The sequence below is a fragment of the Gracilinanus agilis genome, chromosome 5 (genome assembly GCF_016433145.1).
Source record: "Gracilinanus agilis isolate LMUSP501 chromosome 5, AgileGrace, whole genome shotgun sequence".
In the NCBI taxonomy this organism is placed as follows: Eukaryota; Metazoa; Chordata; class Mammalia; order Didelphimorphia; family Didelphidae; genus Gracilinanus; species Gracilinanus agilis.
The window spans coordinates 102,261,339-102,275,202 of NC_058134.1; the positions used below are offsets into that span (position 1 = coordinate 102,261,339).

Sequence of the window (13,864 nt, forward strand, 5' to 3'; positions counted from 1 at the left end):
AGGGCAATTTTCATGGATAAATTCTTGTAATATGGTGTCCAAATTTCTATTAATATCTGCTTTTTCCAGAAGACCAATGATTCTTAAATTGTCTCTTCTAGAAATGCTTTCTTGATCTTTCATCCTCTCAGTGAGATATTTCATGTTTCCTTCTATTTTGTCAGTCTTTTGACTTAGTTCTTGCTGTCTTGAGAGATCATTGGCTTCTACTTGCCTAATTCTGGTCTTTAGAGACTGGTTTTCTGCTATAATATTTTGATTTTCCTTTTTGGTTTGGTTTAGCCTGTTTTCCAGCTGTTTAATTTTTGTCTTCAATTTGCTAATCAATTATTTTGATTTGGGGGCATCTTTCTCCAATTGGGAGTTTCTGTCTTTTAAACTGACAATTTCCTTTTAAGCAATTTCCCACTTTTCTTGCCAAATCTCTTCCATCTTTCTCATGATCTCAGATTTGAGCTTTCGACCAATTTTAATTTTTTTAAGAAAGTTTCAATATGATCACTTGTTTGTCCTCCTCTACTGTCTGCTCTGTTGTTTGGATATTTTCTGTGTAAAAGTTTTCGAGTGTTAAAGCTTTCTTCTTGTTCTTTCTCTTGGGTAGTTCTTGGGCATTGCTTGCCATTATTATTATGCCATTTTTTTCTCAGTCAGAAGTCTGGTTGAGGCAAGCAGGTTCTCTGTCTATTGAGCTGTGGAGCAGGTTTTACCTGAGTCACAGTGTGGTGCTGCTGTTCTCAGCTTTATCCTTATTCCCAAGGTCTGCACTCTTTAGCCTCCTGAGGGTTTCAAGTCTAGCTATTCTCAGGGTCAAGCCTCCTGGTAGTTCCCTTGCTTGCTTCTCTGCCTGAGGCTCCTTTAAGAGTCTCAGCATGGTACTTCCACAGTAAGGCACCCCTCCACTAGGTTCCTGCCTGAGGTCCACACCCAAAGTCCATGCCCAGGGTCCACACTCAAGATCTGCATTCAAAGTCTGCATTCTTTAGCCTCTTGGGGTCTTAAGTATTGCTGCTTTCAGGAGCCAGGCCTTGGTGGTCCCAGGTAGCTGTCAAGACCTTAATGAATGCCCCAAGATTGTTCTAACTCTTGTGAGCTGGCTTTGGCACTGTAGGTGGTGTGTGTGTGTGTGTGTGTGTGGGGAGGTGTTGTTCATCTTGCATTTTATTGAGAGCTATTTCACCCCTTTATAGTGTGGAAATGCCCAAATCCCATGTACCTTCAATGCTGAGCCCTATTGTGATTGTCCTTTCTTTCATTTGGATTTGTTGGGTTTTTTTTGTCCTTTTGAGGTATCATGTGTAGTTGGGTTAGGAAAGATTAAGCACCCTTCTACTGCTTCTACTCTGCAGCCATCTTCAGTTTTCATAAGTTCTGAGTGCTTTCAGTGCATCTTTCTAGAGCTGAGATGAGATGGTTGGCTTAAAGAAGTTTTATGCCCTTTCTTCCTTTGGGGGACTACATTTTTTGGATGTTTTCTGGGATAAATTTTTCTCAGAGGATTGCTCTGAAGAATCAATATATCTATTTATTCCACCTGCTTAATGACAAGAAAAAGCTTTTTCCACTGGGCCATTAAGCCCTTGGAAAACCTCCCTGCTTGTTTATATTGTTGCAGGTTATACACTGCTTTCCCAAAGACAAAACACAGCAGTGATATATAAAGAAATATGTATCTTCCAAATTTTTAACAGAATCTTCAATTCACAGGGACTGCAGACATTTTGCCACCTCTAGAACTGACTATATCTGTTGTTTGGAGTGATTATTTCCACAATTAGACTAGTATAAGTTATAATAGGGCTTGAGCAAATTGGGGCTAATGGAAAGGAGGCTCATGGTATCCTTAGGAACATTGTGCAGCTTTCAAAGAGAATGGAAAAATTTTAGAGGACAACCACTTTTAAAGAAGTGGGGAATATATGATGTAGTATACAGAATTGGGGGATATAGTTTTTTCTAGCTTTGGCTGAGTTCCAAAAGCAGTTGGGCTTTTAGAATCTTGAGGAGAGAGGCAGTTGACTGGATCTTCCGTGGAGGGAGGAAGTCAAGGAGCGAGCTCTTGGATGATTTAGCTTCAATAATTGAAATTTAGCCTAGCATCAATATATTTACTTAAGAAATTATTATTTTAGATAGACCCTTTATATCTTCCTTTCCTAATACCACCCTGCCTTCCCTCCCTTACCTTAGTGGCTGTGGAGTTTATAAGGAGAGAAATTAGAGAGGAGTTAAATCTGTGAAGAGTTATCTAACTGGCAGCATTATCTATAATTTAATCAAATCATCATTTATTCCCTTTACATAGCATTTTGTAAATTGAGTTTAAGGCAGGTCCTTACTCAGATTCCATCTTTACTTCCCTTCCCCCACCTGAGGTTCCTGAGATAACTAATAGGGCTTTCCTTTGATCCACCTTCCTAACCAACATCCTTCAAACAAATAAACCCTTTGTGTTTAAATAGTCCTATTTAGTGTAATTTGTCTGTTAGTTATCAAGAGGGGAGAAGAGGGAAAGATACAACATACTCTGGGCTTAGAGGGAAGCTGAGGCATCCATCTTGAAAGGAAGGTGTTACTTCAAAATAGGTCCCTTCCTGTGAAATTAACTAAAGCCTGTTTGTTAATTTCAGTTTAGTCTATTTCCCTCAGCTTGTGTTTGAGTCTAAGTCCCAGTCTGTAAGCCTTCAGTGTTAGTCTATTTTAGGTTAACTTCTCTTCTCCCAAAAGATCTCTGTTTCCCTTCTGTGTTAATCTCCTGACTTCAGTCCTATTATACCCTGAATCTCCTTTAATCCCAGCCTACCTGTAGCCTAGTTTATCCACTTACCAAGTCTCCAACATCCTCCTTTTAATTCCCTTATCCCAAACACCTTTCCTCAAATTACCATCATAACAATGATGATTGCACAAAGTATACTTTGAGGCAGGCGGAGAATGTGCCTAGCAGGAGAGCGTGGTCAATAATGTCAAAGGATGGAGAGGTCAAGAAAGATGAGAACTCAAAAAAAGGCATCACACTTAGCAGTAAAGAGATCTCTTGTAACCTTGGAGAGAGTTTTAAAACAGTAATACATGAGATATTAAATGTTGATGGTGATATTGTAAGTGTAATTTTCTAAGAAAATCCTTAGATTCAATGAATCTTAAAACATGCCCTCATTCACATTTTTTCCATTTCTTTCAGTCAATGATGGTGAAACAAGTAGTTAAAGCAATGGTAACTGTCATGTCAGAAGATTGGACTTTAGTCCTAATATTTTGATCACAAATTTCTTAACTTACCTAGTCGTCAGTTTTCCTGAGTAGTTTAATTCTATTCAGCAAGCATTTTTAAGTACCTACTGTGCCTTGGATGCTAGAGCTACATAAATAATGAAAAAAAATTCTCAAGAGCCAAACAACAGGGTGGGAGAGCAGCTATGTGGTTTAGTGGATTAAGAGGTAGGCCTAGAGATGGGACATCCTAGGTTCAATTCTAGCCTCAGACACTTCCTAGCTATGTGATAGTGGGCAAGCCACTTAATCTCCATAGCCTAGCCCATACCACTCTTCTGCTTTGGAACCAATATACAATATTGATACTAAGATGAAAGGTAAGTTGTTTGTTTTTTAAAAGCAAAACAATAATCCTTCTAGGGACTTAACATTATCTTGGGGTCTGTGTGACAAAAGGGAGGACAAGTAAGGATGTTTAAGGTAACTTCAGGAGAGAGTATAACAACAGAGATCAGAAAAATCTTCCTGTCAGAGATGACACCTGAGTCTTTAAATGATACTATCAAAACAAGGAGGGATTACATTCTAAACTAGGATAATTGGTGCAAAGACAGATGAAAGACATACATTATCAAGAAAGGGGAATATCTAGCACTCTACTTTAGCTGGAATAGAGTATACAAAGGTGAATGATGTAAAGTACATCCAGCAACATAAGATGGAACCATTATAAAGACCTTTTTCAGCCAAGCTGGGAAGTTAGTCTTTCATGCTAGAGGCATTAGAGAACTACTATACACTTTTTATGGAGAAACATGATGAGATTTGTTATTTAGAATGATTATCTTGGCAAATATGTGGCTAGAACTGAGGGGTGAGACAGAAGTAGAGGAACAAATAGGAATCAATTATAAATCTCTAAGAGGTTCTGAGATCACCTACTAGTGGAATAACTGTTCGGGCAGAGAGGAGGAAATGGAGATTGAGCCTTTTTGGAGGTAGAATAGATTAGACCTGGAAAATTAATGAATACAATAGCATAGACTAAGAGCAAAAAATAGAGTATAACTCCAAAGTGTGTTTGACAAAATCCTAAGTAATTTGAAATATGGTGCCCCATCCAATATATTTTCAAAAAGTAGAATATCACATTTGCACTAGCTATCTCCTGTGGATATTGTAAGGATACAATAACATAGAATAATAGGATATTTGGATTATTAATGTTTACAGATGATCTAGTTGAATGTTCTCATTGATAAAGAAAGTGAGAAAGAGTTAAAGAGATTTCATCAAAGTAACACTAGAAATTAGTAGAGACAAGAATCAAATCCTAGTATTCTTATTTCAAACCTTCCATTCTATGGGATATAAATGTATTTTTGAAAATATAACATGTAAATTTAATAATATTGTTATTATAAGTCATGTGTCTTTAATATTCTATACCTGTGCCTTTTATTTTCCCAAGTGGGTAAGAATTGAACAAAGTCTTATACTCTGTTGATTAAAAAAAAGTTCAAATTGATTTAAAGGTGTCCTTTTATTTAATATGAACTTGGGTTTATTCCCTTCTAACTCTCCTGAATTACATTTAGGATCTGGAAGACAGCTATGATATTATGACTTGGCTGCTGTGCTTTGTTATGTTTTCATAATGAAACATTTGGTTCTACTAAGCTTTTTCTCTGGTATTGTATGCCTCCAAAAGTTCAACCAAATAAGCTTGGTCACTAGATTTATTGCTTCAGAGATTGTCTTAAGGCTTAAAAAATCATCTTGTTGGATTTGTCTTCAAATAATCATCAAAATAATCACCAAAATATGAATAAAAAGGGGAATGGGGAGAATCATAGAATTAATTTCGTTATATACTCCAAATTTTTGAAATGTTCTCAAATGTTTCAACTGTACATTAATACAATTGCTTGACCACTCAGTTCTTAATTCCATGAAAATTTCTGAAGAACCCAACCATACATCTTGTCTCTTTTTAAAAACTGTACACTCACTATGTCTTGACTTTTACTAATGTTACTTCAGCAGCTCATGTCTATATCATATTTCCTTGCCTACCACCAAAAATGATGTTGCCACGGAGACTATCTATGGGAAACTTTGCTAGTTATAAGGGGAAAAGGCTCCGCAAGGCTCTCATTTGATTTAAGAAATGTCATCATAACAATTTAATGGTTACTTGAGCTGAAAAGGTTAATAAATTAAATGCTTGCCAGGCAATATAATACTAACATTTGAGGATATTACAAATGAGTGACAAATTCTATTTTAAGATTATTCCATGGTGGGGTAAAATTAATTTACATACATTCTCTGTCAGAAAAAAATAGACTTTTTTATTGTCCTCATATAATAAAAATATTAATTACATTACTATTAATAACATTGTGCTCCATTTTTTAGTATGCAATTACAAGTAAAGTTTAGCTTTATATTTGCTTCATGAAGTGTTTTCAAATATTCTAGATAATGGAAGAGTTTTTTAATCAGTCACAAGTACACACATAATTTAGTTAAACCTATCTGTTCCAAGGAAACATATCCATGAAATGAGCTCTAGATTTGGAGTCAGAAGATCAGTTAAAACCAAAACCTACCATTTACTATTGGCATGATGGTTGATATCACTTTGTTCATTTTCTTCATGTATAAAATAATCAGGGTGGACCAAGTGATTTCACATGTGGACCTTCTAGTTTTATATATTCTGATCAAGATCTGGATTGTCACTGTCAATGATGATACAGACAGAAGATAATGCTAATATGGACTTGATGGTTTGATTTCAGAGATATTTTACAGCTCTGAAATTATATAATTCTGTTCTTATGTTATGATGGATCACACTGTCTTCATGGACTCTGATGAGAAAAGATCTAGTTGTATATAAAAAGTATTTACTAGGAATGCTTTGCTAATAGCAGTGATGTTGTCACAGTAAACTTGTATAACTCTATAAGTAGACATTTAACCATGAATCTTTCCATCATAAATAAAAAACAAAACATGAACATGCCAGTTCATATACCATTTAAATATAACTAGCTGTGTGATCCTGGGCATGTCACTTAACCTTTGATAGCTTCAATTTCCTTATGTGAAAAAATGAATTAATTGTAGTATCTACAACTCAGAATTCTTAAGATCAGATGAGTTAAGATTCATAAAGTGCTTTGCAAACCTTAAAATACTATACATATGCTAGCTATTTTGATCATGCTAATGTTCATTTTATGATTTTCCAAATTTCCTAAACAGTTCAAAATGTCAAATATTAAAGTTTTAAATTCCAGAATTATCCTAATAATTATATCCTTCATCATCCAGCTATTACTGTTAAGGTATAAATAGAGTATCATTTAATAATCAATTAACCTGCATTTTCTTTTGGAGAAGGAAAAAGAAATTATTAACCCATCACATTATGATCCAAATTGCAAATAAACTAAATGATCAAATTCATTAAAAATAAAAGAAGTTTCCAAGCAACAATGCTCAAAGGAAATTTCCATACCTAGTGAGAATCTAAAACCTTCTCCCTTAAATTAATTATATAAATAGCAGAACTGTTAAAGAAAATTTACTTATTTTATTATCTCTAGCTAACACTCTTCATAATCCTAATATTAAGAATGTGGAAGTCATGGTGTAGGATATAGTTGGTTCTGAAATCAGATGGCCTGGATTCAAATCCTGGCTTCTTACTATGTGGATTCTGAGAAAGAAATTTAATTTCTTAGGCTTCAAAGTAACTATCCCTGAGGAATTACCCAGAAACCAATCATGATTATATTTTATCACCAACATTTAAGCTAAATATTAGCCCACCTCCACACTTTATAGTCCACCTTCATGTTTGATATGGCTTGATAAAATTTGGTGTATATTATCCTGTACAAATCTCTAAAGCCATATTTAATAGCTGACATTTTTGAAATTAGTTATACAGAATTCAATGCAATACAAAATCAAGATCTAAGGAAGACTCATAAGCGCTCAAATTATTCATTGGAAAAGGCATGACCAAAAGGATGATCTGATTGCACATGTAAAATCTAGATCAGACTGCTTACTATTTCAGTGATGGTGTAGAAAGGATGGAGAAAATTTGAGACAATTAAAAATATTGGAAATAGTTTTTACATGCAATTGGGGGAAATAAAATATAAAACCCATCTTAAACCTCATAGGATAATCTGAATGACATGGAAGTGAAATAATTTATTGGTCAATCTCAAAGTACAGTATATTATAGGTAAGTGTCAAGGAGTGATAAGAATCTTTAACTTACAGCTGATTATTTCCCCCAATGGGAAAAAGTATCTTTCCAGAGACCAAGCCACAGCCTCAGTGCCATTCTTAAATTTCTCCTCGCCCTCTCTATCCCCTATATCTAGTGAACTTTCAAAACATTTCTAGCAACTAGCTCCTTTTCTCCTTTTACAGTATGACCATTCTCATTATCAGTTCTCAGTGACTATTGTAGTGGATTTCTAATTTATTCCTTTGCCTCCCATTTTCTCTCTCTCTCTGATTCACTATCTTCATAGTAGTCAAAACAGTGTTCCTAAAGCTCAGGTTTGATCCTACCATTCCCCATTCAAGAAATTTTATTCATTTCCTAATGCCTCTAGGAAAATTCAAACCCCTCAATTTGACATTAAAAACAATTTATAATCTGAATGGGTTGCCAACTTAACTTTAGTGACTTATTCCACATTATTTCACTCTACACTATCCTTTAAACCCAAAAGATCAACTTTCTCTTTCCTGAAGTCAGAATTATATGTCCTGCTTAATCCCTTAAAGAATTCCTTCCATAAATTGTCCTCTTGTGATCATTATCTTAATTCAGAACTTTGTTGATGTGTTTCCTTCTATGGAAAACTTTGCCCCTGACCTTTCACTGTCACCCTTCCTTCTTATATTTCTTAATCTATTGTCTTTAGTTGTATTTCTTTATCTGTTCATAAATGTTAACCCATCAATGGAATATAAGCTCCCAGTGTCAGGAATATTTTTCATTTTTTCTTTTTCTTTTCAGTACCTAGTACTATACTATAGAGATAATGTGGGTTCCATTCCTAGTTCTTTCATTTACTAGCTGTATACTCTTTACTACATTTACATAACTTTTCAGAGTGTAGGTTCTCTCATCTGTAAAATGGGGGTAATAATATATTTATTACACATTTCACAGAATTTATAATGGGATTGAAAGAGATAAAGTATGCAAAGTACTTTGCAAATCATAACATGCAATGTAAATGTCATCTATTGTTATAATACTAAGGATTACTGTTTTATAAGTCAGGATCAAAAGATAAAAATGTGCTAAAACTCATAATATTAATATTCAAAAAGCCAAGTTTGAGCAAATAATTTAAAAAATACTCCAAAGAAGAAATCCGGCAGTAAACTACATGCCATTTGACCATCAGGCTTGATCAACAAAGATAATTTATTTAAAAAAATTAAAATAATATATTTTTCATTTTCATCTTTTTTCAACTCAGGATATTCTTCCTTACCACTTTCTTATATCAAATACTAATACAAGTTATTAACATACAGTTATCAAATCATACATTTATAGAATGGGGAAGCCTGAGGTTAGGGGTAATATAAATCATATACCCCAATCCCTTCAGTTCACTGATGAGGATATTCAAGCCCAGAAAATTGAAGTGATTTCCCCAAAGCTATCTTTCTAGTTAGTGCTAGAGAAGGGGCAAATCTCAAGTCTTTGGATTCCCAATCTTCTACTCTTTCTATATATTAAACTGTTTCCCATAAAACTTTCTGTTCCCTATCTCTGCTCCTTCAGTTCCCCATACTATTTTGGATATTGTCTGCCTAGTGGGAAGAGTGAAGAAGGAAGGGCAAGAGGAAGTAAATAGAAATGTCCCCTAGCAGAATTAGGACAAAGAAAGCCATTGGACTTATAAGGATAAGGAAGGTCTAATGTCTATTAGAAATGAGGTCAAAGGTCTTAAGGTCAGAGATGAAGTTAGATAGTGAACTGGGTCGAAAATATATCCCTCTGGGTTTGGTCTATTCTAGTCTATATCCCTAATTTTTGAGGATAATCTAGATATGGCAGATATTCAAAAGTTCCAAAAAGAGAATGAATGGGAAATCACTGTCAAGGATTTCTAGTATACAATAGATCCCAAGTCCATAGCCCCAGATCCTGATTTCCTATCTTAATAATGACCTTATTGGAAATGTGAGTTGAGAATCAAGAGGCAACTCTGCTGCATCATGTATGAGCATTTGCTCTAGCATGGGGAACTAATTAAACCATCTAGTGTCCTAGTACTGAAGAATTTATAGTATTTCCCAAATTATGGAGACATAAGGTACTATCTGCCTCTAGAGAAGCTGTAGTCTTACTGCCACATATTATATAAATAAGCATTGTTATTTTAATATACAAAAAGTTAAATGATAATACATATTTAAAAGCAACTTAGTCTATTCCCATAGGAAATCAAGCATATCATGACAGGTGCTGTGACTGAAACTCAAGAAATTATTACAAGTTTAGGATAGAGGCAAAATTTTGCCAACAGAACAGGAGCTTGAAAATGGATTCTGATTGGGTAAACCCACAATGACTATAATCCCTTATGAAATTGAGGTCATAGATTCCAACAGAAACAGAGAGCTTGGAGGTAGATAGTTCTCCATTTTTTGGAGACTATAGAGAACATTCTTGAATAACATTATATATAGAATATGTAGAATAACATTCTTCAAATTCCTAGTCAGTGACTTAATTAGCATGGTAAGTATGGGACTCCCAGATTCCTATGAAATATGAACAGACTCAGGGTTAGTAGTTCCAACTATTGGTTAAAAGCAAGAACTCAGTGAAAGAAATCTAGAAGACCTTTTCTCTAGTATGTTTAAGTGAATATGCATTTATTTTTAGTTTTCACAGGAAAAAAATTCTCAGCCTCTCCAGATATAAATAATCACTTTTAGATATGAGATTAAAAGTCTTTGGTTTTGCCAGTAACTCTTCTTTTCTATGAGAGTTCACCATATTACCAATGGACAGAAATTGTCTTTGAATCCCTGGGTATGAAAGCCATTTACCTCTTAGATTTCCTACTCATTATATTTTGCCACTGATCTTCAATTAGTTTGGTACAGTCCACATCAATACTATTTTATTTTATTGAAAATCAAAGGTCACAGTTTCTAGAAATTAGAAACTTTTTATTTTATTTTGAACTATTTTCTATGGATGATACCAATTGTTTAAGTGAAGTTGAGGTGGTATTTCCCCCCAATGGTAACAGCTGCATTCTTGAAAAAGGCAAAGTCTCCTTCCCTCCTCCATACCTTTTAGAATTAATATTTCTCTCTGGTAAAAACATTTTCCAATTTCAGGTCCACATTTTTTAAAGTAAAAAAAGATCTAGTAATATCTGGGGGAAAATAATGTTAACTTGATTCCCAATACAAATTGTAGACCAACATACCAATTTAATGGTATTTTATTAAACTACTTTCTTTTTTCCCACAGAACTTTCTCATGCATGAAAAATAGGCTATATTTCATGATTCATTCTCTCTCCCTAGCTCCCTCTCTTTGTTGACAAAAACTACCAAAATATTAACCAGTGCTCAAAAAAGTAAACCATACTTAAAGGGAAGAGGAAAAGCTGATAGATAGCTAGATAGCTAGATAGCTAGATAGCTACTAGATAAATAGATAGATACCAGTTCAGTATATACTTAAAATTATTCTTATCCCTTTTTTGAGATTGAGCTCATGAATAGCATATATAAGAGGGCTATACACTAAATGTAGTTATTCAATCCTCCTTCTATAAAGCCTGAATAACAGATTTTCCCTTTAGATCCTTCTCCTTTCAAATGTTTCACTTCACACTAGGGTGCAAGTGACTTTTTAGTTTTGCTTTCATCTTATTTGGAGGGAAGGGCTAGGATAAAGGCAGTATGTACTGGAGATAGAGCAAGACAGGTAAACAGCAAAGAAAGGATTATGAAGAAAGAGAGAATGGATCCTGGTGACAGATGAACTGTTGATTCCACAATTCTGCTCAGTTCTGGCCCTACTATTCTGCCACAGGGTGGTAAGATTTCTAGGCAAAAAAAAGTGTAAATGCTGCCTAATGTGGGAATTGAATTCATTTGTTGGCCCACATTCTCATCAAACAGCCTGGATATTGCTTGACAGCTGGCAACCATCAATAAGCCATAAGTAACTGAGTAAAGGTTTATAGACTACAGACTGTTGCAGAGCTCCTATGGAGAGGTAGAGCTGCTGGCATCTGCTGGGAATCACACCGCTGTAAACAATGAAAAGCTTCTAACAGAAAGGAGAAGGGTAGAGTCTCCTATGCTCTCAATGTATGTAACTGTGCCTCTGTCCGTGGTTAACTGATACCTTGCCGTAAATTAAAGGAGAGAAAGAGGGAGAATAGAAAGGAAAGGAGAAAGGCTATGTGACACCAAGTATCACTTAGTAAAGAAAGAGACAGAAGGATTAATACATTCTGGAGTAATCCTGTGACCTTGTCATGGCAAGAGACATACAGACTGGCAAGGTATTGGGAAAACTCATGAAGTACCTACTATATGTCAGGCACTATGCTAAGCATTTGATCTTCACAAAACCTTGAAATTTAGGTGCCATCATATACCCATTTTTATGAGGAAACTGAGGAAAACAAAGACTAAATAACTTTTCCAGACTCATACAACCTAGTGTCTGAGGCCTGATTTGAATGTGAGTCTTCTTGTGCCACCTCATTCCTTGTTGTAGAGTAGCTTCAGTGTCTATTAGGGATGGTAGGTTCTATCTTGGGAGTTATTTGGTTGCTGCCTATTTTTCTCACTATTTATGTGATTTGGGGCAAGTGATGCAATCTCTCAAACTCAGTTTTGTCATCTGTAAAAATGGAGGTAATAACAGTAAAGATCAAGTGAGATAATAAATGTAAAGTGTTCAGAAAGCTTTGAATTACTATATAAATGCTAATAATTATTATTGCTGCAGCTGATGAGGAGAAGGAGAGTGACAATGATTATGATGATTGTCCCTAGAGTATTGATTGACACAATTTTAATTACTAACAGGGCAGTCAGAAACAGCAGAAGGACAGGGTTAAGAAAAAATAAAAGTGGCACTTCTCAAGACAGATTCCAGTTTTCATTAGTGAAACCAAAAAACCCAATATTATTTATCCTGAGAAACTTGAGTTTTGTGAATCAAGAAATATATTCTTATCACCCACAAATGCATATTTATCCATGCTTGCCGTGAGGTTCGGTTATGTCTACAAAAATTCAACTTTTCTTCCCAATAGAAGAGAAAGTACAGTGATAGATAGAACATTGATCTAAATGTGAAGATGTAGTTTTCACTTCTACTTTATATACTTTCTTGTTGTATGTCCCAGAAAATGTCACTTAAATTCTTTTTTGCTTAGTTTCCTCAACTTTAAAATGGGGATAATAATAGAAACTTCCTCAAAGAGTTACTTGGAGGAACAAATGAACTAATATTTGTAAGTCACCTAGCACAGTTTCTGGCATACTGAAGTTTCCCTATATATGCTCATTCCCTCCATCCCATATAGTCATGCTGGGCATCAGGTTCTTCTGAAAAATAACGGAATAAAGCTTGATGATTTCCAAAATCTTGTCTAGCTCTGACTATAATCCTTCAATAAAAGAGCTTCTCTACCTTCACGATCTATGATATTTTGCATTTAGACATGTAGTTGCAGAGTCTAACTCAAACCATCTTGTTCAGCCTAGAAAATACAGATAACTGTAGAGGCCAGACAAACACTTACCCCCTCTTTTATTGAGTTTGGCATAGCCTGGAGAATAGCTGCTGGACATGGAAGATGAACTGCTGAAGACTACATGGGGCAATGCAGAGACAAGTTGCTCGTCACATTTTTCTGAAAAAAAATTACATAAATAATGAGTATTAACCTGTGTTTTTAAAGTTAATGTAATAATAGCAATAGAAATGTTATGTGACCATACAATAAGATGCTAATGATCTATTGGTTAAATTCTTATAAACTGAATCAAGAAAATAATTCTTGAGAATCTGAAAATTAATTAAAAATATTTCTGAGAAGTAAGAAAAAAGTTATCATAAAAAACATTATTTTGTAGATCATTGGATCACATTGACCCAAAATATTTGTAAGTTTTATTGATATAGTTTCAAAAATTATAGCCATTATACCACAAGAATGCAGGATGGTTTAATATGAGAAAAACATTAATTGTATTAACAAAATTTAATTAAATTATATGATTATATCAATAAATACATGAAAATTTAGTGTTAATAATACAGGAGAGCAAAGATATAAATAGTTTTTATTAAAGTAATATGAAGCATCAACTTAAAACCACCAGCAAATATTATTTGTAATGGGGATAAGGTTGAAGCCTTCCCCATAAGATCAGAAGTGAAGCAAAGATGCCTATTATCATCACTATTATTTAACATAGTATTAGAAAGAATTTGCAATGGCATTAAGGGAAGAAAAAGAAATTGAAGGAATCATAATAGTCAGAGGTAATAAAACTATCACATTTTGCAGATGATATAATAGCGTATGTGGAA

At 34.4% G+C, this 13,864-nt stretch overlaps 1 protein-coding gene across 1 annotated transcript in view; it reads right to left on the minus strand.

The window, feature by feature from the left end:
* The window catches only part of CNTNAP2 (contactin associated protein 2), a 1,887,185-nt gene extending 1,873,713 nt beyond the window's left edge, over positions 1–13,472 (minus strand). The window contains exons 1-2 of the mRNA XM_044678981.1: positions 13,424–13,472; positions 13,071–13,181 (exon numbers count right to left, since the gene is read on the minus strand). Coding sequence (XP_044534916.1) covers positions 13,071–13,181; positions 13,424–13,472 — 160 coding nt within the window. The remainder of the gene's footprint in view (positions 1–13,070; positions 13,182–13,423) is intronic.
* Between the last annotated feature and the right edge of the window lie 392 nt (positions 13,473–13,864).